General features: G+C 44.7%; 1 protein-coding gene across 3 annotated transcripts in view; it reads left to right on the forward strand.

Moving 5' to 3' along the window:
* LOC310934636 (exostosin-1) overlaps positions 1–13894 on the forward strand; it is a gene marked incomplete at both ends in the record, with an annotated part of 231728 nt that overhangs the window by 212711 nt on the left and 5123 nt on the right. For all 3 annotated transcript variants that reach the window (XM_083898413.1, XM_083898414.1, XM_083898415.1), the window contains 2 exons: positions 10146–10306; positions 11996–12167. In XM_083898413.1, the coding sequence (XP_083754539.1) occupies positions 10146–10306; positions 11996–12167 (333 nt within the window). The remainder of the gene's footprint in view (positions 1–10145; positions 10307–11995; positions 12168–13894) is intronic.

A 13894-nucleotide genomic window follows, 5' to 3' on the forward strand; every position in this document is an offset into this window, starting at 1 on the left:
ATTTGTCGTACTGATTTTTTTTTTTTTTAAACACGGCAATTGGTACTAGATACATCAAAGATGAAAAGTTGTGGAAAGGTTTTGAGGATTCAAAACAGCGTGGCCACGGCAACCCTCTGCGTTTTGGCTAATTTCGATCATTCACCACGAAACAGGAAGTGCCCTCTAACTTCGGCACACATTGAGTTCCACCGAATTTCCCGAAACTTGGTGAAAAGATGTTATAGACCAAGACAAACAGAAAAGTGGACCGTAACTATGGTCTCAACTCCACAGGAAGTTAAAAAAAAAAAGAGTTTGTAGGTAGCTAGAGGAAGTGTGTTTTGTAAATGCGATGCTAACTTTGATATGGAGGGGTCTACCTTGTTGGGCAGCTACGTACGGCAACTCCGCGTGGACAAAAACATTAGATTGCCACCACTTTGGGCACCATTTTTAAACATTATTTACATTTCTGCGTATAGCTAACTCCAGCTGCCGATATGCGTATGAAGGACTTTGTATAATATATGTGTAATACAGTGGGGTGATTGAGTCTTTTCAGCTGCTTTTATGCAAATTTTCCTTGAGTACCTTGAGGGTTGAACTCAGGGTTCTTTGGAAACAACTAACTGCACAATAGGCTGAAAGTGGAAGAAGAAGAAGAAGAAAACTCTAAAACTAACTAACTTTGCAAAAGTCCAGCGAGTGAAAAGTCGCCCGTGCAAATGTTTCCATAAGCAGCTGCGAGTCCGCGTGGTTTTATGTCAGCCGGTGGCAAAAGGTGGCGACGTCTTAGCGCGATATTGATCCGCGCTGAAATGAGGCAGTCGGTCCACGCGGTCACAGTCATGAATACCATTCATTACAAATAAATGAATTGCCTCGATCTGCCGGAGGAGCAGTGCAAACGGCCACGGAGCTGGACCTGCACGAAAATGTGCTTTGCCTTTGAAAGGACTGTTCCAAATGCATCACACGGCATTAAAACAGCGCAGCAGCAGAAAAGTGTAGCATAGCATTTAGAGTTTGACATCAGACAAAGAGTTGTGATCAAGACTCGGGGGGGGGGAAAAAACCCCTAGACTTAATTAAATGACTCTGCAATGTGTGATGTTAGGATAGATCACACACTCGTTTAACATAATAGGCAAGAAAATGAAGGAATAAAACAACAAAAGAAAAGGTAAGGTGTGAGTGAGCAAAAGGGTAGAAGAGGAAACTATAATAAAAAGGAAATAAAGCGATATTTCCACAGAGTTTTACAGGAGCTGTGTGTCTGTGTCGTTACGCTGTCCAAACCCGGGTTACCCCTTTGATTAAAATGTCACTTTTTTACTTCCCGAAAAAGAGACTCAGTAAAGAAGAATTACTGCATTTATGTTGTCATTTGTGGTTTTGTTTCAGCAATATTCTGAACTGCTAACAAAGTAGACTCCTGTATATTGGCAGTCATTAAACAGCTTTTTATCTTTATCCACTTAGACCTTTTTTTTTAATTAAGACACATCACATCATCATCATCATTTTTTTTAAATGTTGAATCCCACGAAATTAGATATTATTCCGTTTGATTCAAACAGACAGGAACGGCTAATTTGTGATTAGCTAAATTACAGCTCTTATTCTCTTATTCCACAGCAATACAAATGTTTTGAGTGGTTTATACAACTTAGTCACACTATATAACTCATTAATTGTGCGGTAACAATAGACAAAATAGGGTCTAAGGAATATTTATTAGATAGGCCTACAGCCACAGTGACAAATATTTAGGGCAAGGCTATTCAACTTAAGGCCCGGGGGGCCAGATCAGGCCCTTCAAGCAATTTGGACCGGCCCGCGGCCCATTAACCCAATAAATAATGAATGTATTATTAAAAGGCCAATTTAAGCTTCGCCTATTTCTGGCACTTTGTGACACTTTGCGTCCCTTTTTGGCAAATACTAGTACAGCTGTAATTGTGACCTGAATATTATTGGTACTGTTACTTATATTTCTGCAAAAATATTGTGGCCATTGCACCTTATTGTTGTTTATATTTGTTACCTCTAATTTTGTAAGAGCCAATTGTGACTGTTATACCCAAATGTTGGTGGTACTGTAACTGCAACCTTTTTGCACTATACGCAAATTGTATTGTACCTGAATGTTGGTGGTTTTGTTACTTAGCTTTTTAGCGCAAAACTAGCCGCCATTTTAATAAATAAGTGCAAAATAATTTATAACATTTTGTATCTATTTGTATCCGTTTACTGTACATGCAACACGAAATAGTAGTACAGGGGTTGACAGCCTTCTGAAAAGCTGGCCTTCCTCAAATTTTAGTTGAATAGCCCTGATTAAGCGTCTCTGATTCTGTTCCAAATTCACAGAAACGTCTGCACTTCATTTCAGTTTGTCATTTATTTATACTTGCGCAGCGAGGAAGCATTTTACATTTCCACTCGTGTTGTCATTTACGCTCTGCTCAAGCGACAATCTGAGTCATTACCGCCAAAGTAGTCTGCGTGTCGCCAAGTGATCACCATTACCAAAGTCATGAAATTACTTTTTAATCTTTATTCACAGTATTTTCACACAGTATAAACATTTAAAAATGACTCATTGCTTTTTTCCAAATTGAGACACTCAAATCACCTGTATTTATTTTTGTTTTGTTTTATCTTGAAGTTGCCTTTGTTTCTGGTCAAATGATGGGCAGCGGCTCATTTGCGATGCTAAATTAGCGGGCGCTACACTTTGAAAGTCACGGCGCGTATCAGCCTAGTGATTTTCAGCGGGCCTAAGAGATGTGATCCTTGATGGTTTGTGAGGCCCAATGAGCCCGAGAGATCCGATATGTCTTTAAACTCTGAGATGTTTTATTGATCGGAGCAAGTCAATGTTCACCTTTTTCTACGCTAATGGGATCACAATCGCACTTTATGGCACTGCGATCTGTGGCGCGGCAGTAAGAGTGAATTTCTACAGCTGACCCTTTTATGAGCGACTTGCTTTTTTGGAAAAACGAGAGGGAAAAAGATGTGGAGAGAGACGACGGAGGGAGATCGTAAAGAGAACTTTGCTGTGCTCGCCACCCGTTGCTCTAATTGCCCTTTTAACGCTGTGAGGGGATTTATTCAAAGGGGATGAAATATGTCAAGTGAGTGAAAATGTGCGAAAAGAGAACAATTGTTTTATTAGGACTTTTCATATTATAATACCCTTACGGGGGAGAATGGAGGTGCCAGTTTCATAATGACACTGTTTCAGCTCATTAAATGTGCGCTAATCCCGCGAAGAGAGATTAGAGACGAGGAAATGACTGAAAAGAAAACCTGACAAAGCTTTTGTCTCGCATTTGGGGCGACCAAGCGTGCTGCTGCATTATGCCCTTTGGAAGACATTTCCAGTGCGGCGCATATGGAAATGTTTTTTCCAACAGCAGTGGAGCAGAGCTGTAATCGTCCCCTCGTTTAAAGAAATCGCCGTGTGGTCACTGAGCACTTTCTGTGGCAATTATTATTTTAATCATCACGCAGGGGGTTTTCAATGTGGACTTCAGCCATTTGTCGCAAGAGTCGTAAATTCAAAGAGAAGACGGAGATATTAGCAAAGTGCCGAGGTTCAAGAAATACATGTGAATACTAAGTATATAACTTTGTCCGTTGTTCCTTGAACTGTCGATTGTTTCAGTGTTTTTGGTCAAAAGTGACCAGTGTCAACCACTTATCTGGGATCTGGTCACAAGGGTAGCAGCACTAGCAGGGGGCCCCAGACTTCCCACATCATCCAGCACTGATTGGGGGTTCCCCAGGTGCTCTGATGCCCCTAGTCCTTGGTCTGCCCCGAGGTCTCCTCACAGTTGGGCATACCAGGAACACCTACCTTCTTTACCAGGTTCCCAGAACACCTCAACTGGCTCCTTCCCACACAAAGGTGCAGTGGCCCTACTCCCGAATCCCTGAGCAACTAGACCCCAGCCACCCGTCTGAGGAAACCCATTTTGGCCACTTGTACTCATGATTTTGGGTAGGAACAAAGACCGCCCGGCAGATCGAGAGCTTTGCCTTTTGGCTCAGCTCCATTGTTCATGCTTGCTCGAGATACCCGGAAAAGGAAATCCAAACCATGACCTCTGATTTAGGTGCTGATCATATCCACACAAAAACAATTGTGTCGGCATATATGTGGATGTTCTCTATCTGTTGGATGGCAGTAGTAGTGTCATCAGCATTTTGATTTGTTCAGATGCTGCAGGATACCATCAGGTCTTGAGGAAAAAGAGCTTCAGTAGCTAATGTCACGCGATCCAATCGTGCATCTCTGGGAAACCAAAACCATGTCCTTTTGGCAGGAAGCCTCGCAGTTCAAATCTATAGACGTATAAAACTGGCTACGTACAGTATATGACAGGCAATATTTATGTTTGCTAGCTTGTACTAAAGTAAAGATGCTGGATAGATGTTATGACCCAGGATGCCAAAAACAGAAATGATAGCAAAGTAGTAGCTGGGATGGATCATTGCCATCGCCAGTCATCGCCAACAGGTCACTAATATTATGTTTATTTTACAGACTTGTGAAAAGCACCAGGGGGCGATGTAAGGGTCAGATATGGTCATGTATGGCTCAAAATCCATGAACTTAAGGTGCACCGTGAACTCCAGACGGCTTGAAAATGCTACAGCCGCCATTCATTTTTGCAGCAGCTTTTCCTGCCAACATGACGGCGGAACCAATCTTAGGCCCACTTTACATTACGCTTTTCGCGACAGCGGCGGAATTTCCCGCTTTCGCGACAGCGGCGGAATTTCCCGCTGTCGCAACGTCTTTAGACACACCGCCCGGAAATCTGGCAGGACACCCGCGGCGCTTACAACTTTCCTCTTTACTTGCTCGACTGTACGATCGTAGCCGGCCCTCCCGCACCCGCTGTTGCATTTTTTACGTTGGCCATCTTGTTCCTGGACGACCCAAGCTTCTTCTGGATCTCGTCCCCTGACCAGATACCGATCAGGCACTTGGTTTCGGAGGTGCTCCACGTACAGCGGTATATGCTAATTAGCGTGCGCTATATGCTAATCGCCTAAATCCTGACCTCCCGATGTCGCGAGCCCGACGCGTTCTCTTTATACGCTCTTTGAAGTTGTCGGGGACTCCCGCTGAGTTGTCGGGGGGACCACTTCGCAGTTGTCGGGAGAAAATTTGAAGACAGTGGGAATTCTCTTTACACGGAGTTCCCGTTGTCGCCATTCCCGCTGTTGCGAAAAGCATAATGCAAAGTTGGCCTTCGTCACGTGATGTTGCTATTAGATGAAAAACACTATAGCTATGCTTTTGGAAAGTAATTAAAACAGTCAGATTAGACCAAACACTAGATGAGAAAGTACCACACATACATACCGACCATAAACATGAATGAAACCTGGCGAGATTCATATTTTCATATTCCCTGAGTGAGATCGTGAGCTCATAAAATGATCTTCCGTGTGTTGCGCTCGCGCCTCCGCCCATCATGAAAACAATCACAACAAGATATGCTGATGTTCCGGTAGGTGAAGCCTCTCACACACAGCTCGCTGCCTCCGGAGTCATCATTCTACATTATACTGTTTGTTTCTTACGGATTTTCAGGAGCGTGACACTTCACAGCGGGGTTTTAAAAATGATTTCTGAACATCATTTCACAACCTCAGAGTGATATTTCTTTCCCGAAGCTTGAGCCCTCGCACGATTTTTCACAGTTATATTTTGTTTTCCAAGTAGAACAAAAAAAAATGAAGAGAGGTGTCATTGCCGTTAAGACGAGCCTCGAAAATCACACATTAATAACGGTTAGCGACACAGTTTCAAAGGTGTTTCCAAGTAGTAGAATCCCCGTGGTTTCTAATGAACTACACTACAATTGCACGTAGCACAGTACGTGTTGATTAAACTTCACAGTTAAGCAACTGTAACCTGTATTCCACATAGTAATTACTGTCTAATACGACCTGTGTGGACGTATGGGGATCAGTTTTGTTTTGACTATTTAGAAACTCTCGGGTGGATTCGACACCAGATAATTTTGGGAGCTTTGACAGTTTGACAGGGCGCCGTTTTGTTTCTAAACGTTACCGCATCCGAGAGGATGCTTTAAGAGCCTCGCGGAACAGACCAGACAGTGCACCGCTGAGAGAAAGCAGGCGAACGGAGCTGCAATTCAAAGAAATGTCGACGACTGCAGACCTCACACCCTGCCTTTGCATCACACTGAGACCTCATTGCAAACTTTGCTGGATACAGAGTTTCTGCTCCTCACTTTTATATCATCCTGAAAGCACAAGCGAAGGTGACGGCGAAAGCACTGCAGTGGCATCGCTTCACGAAAATAAAATAAAACAGGTTGAAATTCAACTTCTCCCAAACATTATTTCAAGAGGACCACGTGAGGAAAACGGGCTCTCGTCTCACAACACTGGACATGCTAAACCCAAATGTCAGGAGAGATTTGTAACAGATCTATTGTTAGTATGTATCACACAATCCGGCGGTGGAAAGAGTTCTGGAAAACTCCAATAAAAGCTCCAAAAAAAGTTGCTGTGGAAATTCTATACGCACAAATATCTAAAAAATAGTTCTCACGTTACAATGATTTCTCTGGGTCGGGTCCCTTGTAGTGCTGCTGTATACACACAACCGCTCCCTCAGTCAGCGCTGATAGTTTTGCGTGACAGACCCTGTTTTCCAATGGATGACACAGCATAAACAATATAATGTAGGTTTTTGTTCAGACCAAACGGATACAGATTTAGGGGTGGGTCAAAATATCACTACATGATCGGAATTTCCTTTGTTCTGACTCTTTGGGGTTTTGTTTTGCGATTCTTATCGTGGGTGGGGCTTAGGAGGCTGCCTGCTGATTGGCTACTGAGTTTTTAGCGCAAACTTGTTCGTAATATCTCAAAGATAATCTGACAAACTTTAGAAACGTAATATTATTTTAGTTAGTTACGCATTAAGTACCTTGTCGGATGTCGGCCCCGTGTCCACTTCTGGTCCATTGAGCTGCTCCAAAACTCAGTAGCCAATCAGCAGGCAGCTTCCTAAGCCCCGCCCCGTTGTCAGAATCTCACACAAAAAAACAGGTGTGAGTGCGAAGTACATCTAATTCCATATGGAACCACATTTTTAAAAACAGGAAACAATTTAATGTAAAGTTACTTTTAAGTTAATGAAAAGCGCTATATAAATAAATGTGTCATTATCAGTATATGTAGTAGTAGTAGTAGTATTAACTACTATGTCACTACTTCACCCCGACTTAATCCTTAATCCTAATCCCTACCCTGGAGCTCATTGGTGACCATGAGGAAGGAAAACTCTACAAATCTCTGAGGGCAAAATTGCATTTGCATGGTATCATTAATCCTTTCAGCTTGACTGCGGAGACACTTCTGACACATACAGTGTAAACACATGTACACACACACACACGCACATTAGGGTTCATCACAGGTTACACACAGAATGGCAGCTCCAGCCTCAGCGCTTAGACACTTTACAGTAATTGCTCATGCGATTCATGACAGGAGCCACGAGGTATCGCTAAAGAACATCCACTTTTCCAGCGACGTCCCTATCCGTCTCTCTCTGCTAGGCTGGTAATTAATTTTCTCTCTCGGCTCCTGAGAGCGTCTATGTGTGTGTGTGTGTCTGTGTCTTCGTTGCTAAGTATTCCACCGTGTGCTAATTCCCATTCTCGGGTGTATCAGCCCGTAACATCTCAGCGGTGTTTTGGAATTCAGAGCTTCAGAGCTCTTTCTCCGGGAAGCCTCGGCTTCTCCAAGGTCACCACAGCCCGGAGACATCTCCGCATGATACCCCACCTCTTTATGGGGAAGTGCAGCCCTCAGAGGGGGCGACACAGCGAGGGGGACAAGGTCCAATCTTTTACCCACTTGAAAAATGTCTTCCACCACAGGGGATGCACATGCTCTGGGCTCACAGTTTATGTACGGAGAAACTTTGGGTGCTGCTTTTGGAGATTTTCGATGTTGATGATGATGAGGTACCTCACGCAATATAGGGACAGCCCTATGTTCCGAAAGCACTATGAGGTTTGACCTCCTTGCCCTGTTCCGCTTTGAGATTGCGATGTCGTAACCTCCGCATTTCAAATACTGGCCTGGCCTTTCAGCGGAGGGCGATTTCGCGCCGCTGACAAGCCCGCGGTACGTGTTTTGTAGGGCGGAACGAGCCGTACGAGTTGGGGGAAGCGAGGACTTATCCCCAGCGTAATGTTCCCCACGGACCCCGGCATCAGTTGATGTCTGTTAGGGTTAGGGTTAAGCCCAATTTATACTCCTGCGTAAAGTGCTCTACGTGGGTTACGCAGAGTCCTCTGCGTCGACACAGAGCCTTTTGAAGAGCCTCTGCGTCGTCTTCAACTGCACAAAATATTTTTTAAGTGTCAGTCACTCCATCAAGGGACAACGGAGACGGCAAGAGCTGCGATCGGTCCTCAGGACAGGCCGAGCGAAGCTGCTCTGTGCCGGCTCACAGTGTGCACCGAGCGTCCACAGAGGCGGAGCTGATCACCGCCGACAACGTCGCTGCCAAACTATAAATATGTCACATATTAACACACGAACCACATGTTTAGACTCTAAATGGCCAATTTCTCGCCTCAAATTATCTTAAAACTGCGTTCCGTGACACAGAAAAGTGAGAAACGGCCACCGTTTCAACAACAACAGTCTTTCTCGCTCTTTCTCTCTCGGACACCATTGCTCACTGTAGCCAAAAGCACAACCATCTTGCGCAGCGACCCCTACTGATCGGGCAGGAAATTGCAGCGCGTGTCCGTCACCACGACGCAGAAGTATGAAGGCTGGAGGGGTCTCTGTGGTTACGCAGTCGGATAACGCATTACGCAGTCGGAGAAGTATAATGTGGCCTTTAGGGTTAGGGTAAGCGATAGCATTCTGTATTCTGTAGGGCTTTCGAAACATAGGGATTTCGGAACATAGGTGTGTAATCGATACGCAACACATGGTACTGCGATACCGATAATATCGCGACACAACGATTCTGTGATAATCGAGATATTGGGAGACAGCCGTATAGCGATACATATCAAGATATATGATGTCTAATGAAGAAAACAAACTCCTTGAAAATGTAAAAATTGCAGGATTTCTTATTTATTACTTATATATTCACAACATTGAGAACAAAGTACATTAAAGTCATTTGAGCAGTGTCACCCTGAGGAAACGTGAAAGTGAGTTTTTGGCAAAATGTGTGTTGATGTCTCGGCTGTTTGGAGTAAATGTGTAACATCCTTGAGTAGTGTTATTGTTGACGGGGTCGTACCTATGTTCCCCGGGTCCTGTGTTCCCCGTTTTTCCCAAAAAAGGTCCTATGTTCCCCACTTTGTGGAAGCCTGGGTGTGGAGCTCCTGGGTAAAGGGTTAGGGTAAGGGTAAGGGTAAGGGTAAGGGTTAGGGTTAGGGTTGGGGTTGGGGTTGGGGTTGGGGTTATGGTTAGGGTAAGGGGTAAGGTCCTATGTTCCCCAGGTCCTTTTGGGTGAAAGCAGGGAACATAGGACCCTTCTTTAGAAAAAGGGTCCTATGTTCCCTGGTCACATACAAAGCAGGGAACATAGGACCCTTCTTTAGAAAAAGGGTCCTATGTTCCCTGGTCACATACAAAGCGGGGAACATAGGACCCGGGGAACATAGATACGGTCCCGTTTTGGACCTAACCCAAATTTGTGCTCGTGTTCGTGTTCATAACTCGACTTCTTTTACACATATTTTATTTATTGTTTTGTTATTTGCCTACCACAAAAGTTAGGGTTCTTTTGCCGCCTGTTGATTTGACATCATTTTCATCTTTATCATCATCACATCATCAGTTTTTGTCATTTCCTGGAGATGAAGATCTATTTGAGAATTATTTTTAGCATCAGATGTGTGTGGACTTGGCCTCAGAGGGCAATAATGTCCACCAAGTTTGATCAGGTAATAAAAATCTCGCCTCGTTCCCGTCTATATAATGTGATGGGCTCTTCAGACATCATGCACCACCACTCCACCAAATTTTAATGAAAGTCTTCAGTGGATAATCTTCTTTCTTCTCCTTTTTCTCTAATGTTGTTTTAACCACTTTCACCCTCATCGTTTCTCTCCCCGCAGGTGGATTTTGCCTTCATCGTATGGCAAAGTTTCCCGGAGCGTATCGTGGGTTATCCGGCGAGGAGCCACTACTGGGACAGCTCCAGATCTCGCTGGGGCTACACCTCCAAGTGGACCAACGACTACTCCATGGTCCTCACAGGAGCAGCTTTCTACCACAGGTTAGAGGAGATGCGGAGATGTTTTCGTGAACTTACAGATGACATGAAACCAAATTGCAAAACCTTGTATTTACGCGGTGTCGCTTGATATAAAACCCTTTTATTTCCACCTCCCCATTTCTAAAGCCATTAAAGATCAGTCATCTAAGAAAGTGACTCCCAGGGAAATACTTCTCCGCACGATACAAACCTCATTAAAAGTCGTGTCTCACCAGTTGCACTTTATTTATTTTTTTTATTTTTTTTTTTAACCAAGGTACTTGAACAGGAAATGAGATGCGATCGTTTTTCCACTTCTCTGTTATGTCATGAAACGATTGTTAAAAACACAAAGCCGCGGCTGAGAGGGAGAATAATAAAAAGCCGAACGCAGCAGAAGAATGTGTTGCTCTCTGAAGAGGTTTCTCGTCGCGGAGATAAACAGCTCTGTCTTTGTCCCATTGTCGCTGGGTCTTTTGTGAGACACTCAAATGCCAAAGCACAGTGTGTGTGTGTGTGTTTTCATGTCTATATGAATGTGTATTCATTACCTCTTTAAGACCTTTTGTGGCATAAATAGTGTACTTGTTGGAACCAGTAGTCCTCATCACACTCAGCCGGTGTGATGGAGACGTCTGGAGACGTTTTCAAGAAATTCCATTCAGTTCTTCTAGTTGCCGAGTTCGCTGATGCTATGGCTAGCGCAAGTCAATGATACAAGTTAGCATGGCATTAGAAACACTCATACCGACTCCACAGTGCACCCGAGGCAAATCGATTGTAACGGCAGACTATGGATGTACATATCTGTGTTGATAGAATAATATTTGAAACAAAACTAAAGTCGCATCGCATGAATTTTTGAGGGACTACTTTCTCAGCACTATACTTCCGGCAGCGGAATCAGTCCACCGCTGCAAGGTTGGTTTTATTTCAAACATTCTATCAACACAGATATGTACATCGATAGTCTGCCGTTACAATCGATTTGCCTCGGGTGCACTGTGGAGTCGGTATGAGTGTTTCTAATGCCATGCTAACTTGTATCATTGACTTGCGCTAGCCATAGCATCAGCGAACTCGGCAACTAGAAGAACTGAATGAAATTTCTTGAAAACGTCTCCAGACGTCTCCATCACACCGGCTGAGTTGGAAAATAGGTCTTATGTCCAAAATTCCGAACTATCACTTTAAGGCTTAGGTTTGGCATTAACTAGTTATAATTGAGGTTAGGGATAAGGCTTTGTTTAGGCGGTCCAAATAAGTGGAACTCAATACAGAATCCTAAGGAGTCGTTAATGGTGTGTTCCTTTTACATCGGAAGTCAGAACTGGGTTCTGGGAACTGGGAACCTCCGAGTTGACCGTGTGCCAACTATATACTACGAACAAACTGCCTGGCAACATAAAGATCGAACATTTCTGTGTCCAACTGATTAAATGTGGAAATTATAAGACAGTTTTTTTGCTCATTGACACAAGTGTCAGTCATCTTGGACTCCTATGTTGGGGTATGTGAGCTTTCCTAGTGGGAAATCTGACCTGATGTGGCGTTCCAGTTCAAACGCCCAACTAGTAACTCAGAAAAAAAGACTTCCGACTACAACTGGAACGCGCCATAATCTCGTACTCCCGTGTTGCCGAGCCTTATCCCAATCTGTCGTATGAATAACGTGAATTTGTTTTTTACGACTCGTGTCCCATCCGTCAGATACTACCACTACCTGTTCACGCATCACGTCCCGGCCAGCCTGCTGACCATGGTGGACCGCATGGCAAACTGCGAGGACATCCTCATGAACTTCCTGGTGTCGGCCGTGACCAAGCAGCCGCCGATCAAAGTCACGCAGAAGAAGCAGTACAAGGAGACCATGATGACGCAGGTGGGTGAAGTCTCCGCTCATGAGATTATAAACTGTCATGTACATACATTTTTTTTTTTTGGGGTCAAATTCTGTTCAATTTTGAAGGAGAATCATTGCTACTGAGATGAAACTGTTCATTAAAGCAGTATTTTCTCAATCCTGGACCCACAATGCCCTGCATGTTTTAGAGGTTCCGCTGCTCCAACCACACCTGATTCAAATAAATGGGTCGTTACCAGGCTTTTGCAGAGCCTGTTGATGAGCTGACTATTTCAATCAGGTGTGTTGGAGCAAGGGACACATTTAAAACATGCAGAGCTCTGGGTCCTCAGGATGAGGCTTGCAGCACTTTTTTAAAGCAGGGAGTCGAGAAAAATCCTAAAGTTTCAGGACTTTTCCATTTTAGGGGCTTCGGATTCCCAGGGTAAGGAAGTGATGCATTAAAATTAACTTTATCACTGTGGATGCAGCCGTTGGTTTGCACTTTTTCTGTATGTAAGTTTGTGCATTCTGCGTCATGTTGCCTGCGTGCGTACTGCATCGCGTATTCTACGTGCGTACTGTGCCTTGTTGACTGCTCGCGTGCGAAACATCGTGTTGACTTCGTACGTACTGCGTCTTGTTGACTGCTTGCGTACTGCGTCACGTTTACTACGTGCGTACTGCGTCTTGTTGACTACGTGCGTACTGCGTCTTGTTGACTGCGTGCGTACTGCGTCACTTTTACTACGTGCGTACTGCGTCTTGTTGACTGCTAGCGTACTGCGTCTTGTTGACTGCACGCGTACTGCGTCTTGTTGACTGCTTGCGTACTGCGTCACGTTTACTACATGCGTACTGCGTCTTGTTGACTACGTGCGTACTGCGTCTTGTTGACTGTGTGCGTACTGCGTCACTTTTACTACGTGCGTACTGTGCCTTGTTGACTGCTTGCGTACTGCGTCACTTTTACTACATGCGTACTGCGTCTTGTTGACTACGTGCGTACTGCGTCTTGTTGACTGCGTGCGTACTGCGTCACTTTTACTACGTGCGTACTGCGTCTTGTTGACTGCTAGCGTACTGCGTCTTGTTGACTGCTAGCGTACTGCGTCTTGTTGACTGCGCGCGTACTGCGTCTTGTTGACTGCGTGCGTACTGCGTCACTTTTACTACGTGCGTACTGCGTCTTGTTGACTGCTAGCGTACTGCGTCTTGTTGACTGCACGCGTACTGCGTCTTGTTGACTGCTTGCGTACTGCGTCACGTTTACTACATGCGTACTGCGTCTTGTTGACTACGTGCGTACTGCGTCTTGTTGACTGCGTGCGTACTGCATCGCGTATACTACGTGCGTACTGTGCCTTGTTGACTGCTCGCGTGCTACATCGTGTTGACTTCGTACGTACTGCGTCTTGTTGACTGCACGCGTACTGCGTCACGTTTACTACGTGTGTACTGCGTCTTGTTGACTACGTGCGTACTGCGTCTTGTTGACTGCGTGTGTACTGCGTCACTTTTACTACGTGCGTACTGCGTCTTGTTGACTACGTGCGTACTGCGTCTTGTTGACTGCGTGCGTACTGCGTCACTTTTACTACGTGCGTACTGCGTCTTGTTGACTGCTAGCGTACTGCGTCTTGTTGACTGTGCGCGTACTGTGTCGTGTTGACTGGTAGCGTACTGCATCGCGTTGACTGCATGCCTACGGCGTCTTGTTGACTGTGCGTACTGCGTCGTGTTTAGTGCGTACTGCGTCGTGTTGA

Source organism: Microchirus variegatus (assembly GCF_963457635.1).
Source record: "Microchirus variegatus genome assembly, chromosome: 12".
Classification (NCBI taxonomy): Eukaryota; Metazoa; Chordata; class Actinopteri; order Pleuronectiformes; family Soleidae; genus Microchirus; species Microchirus variegatus.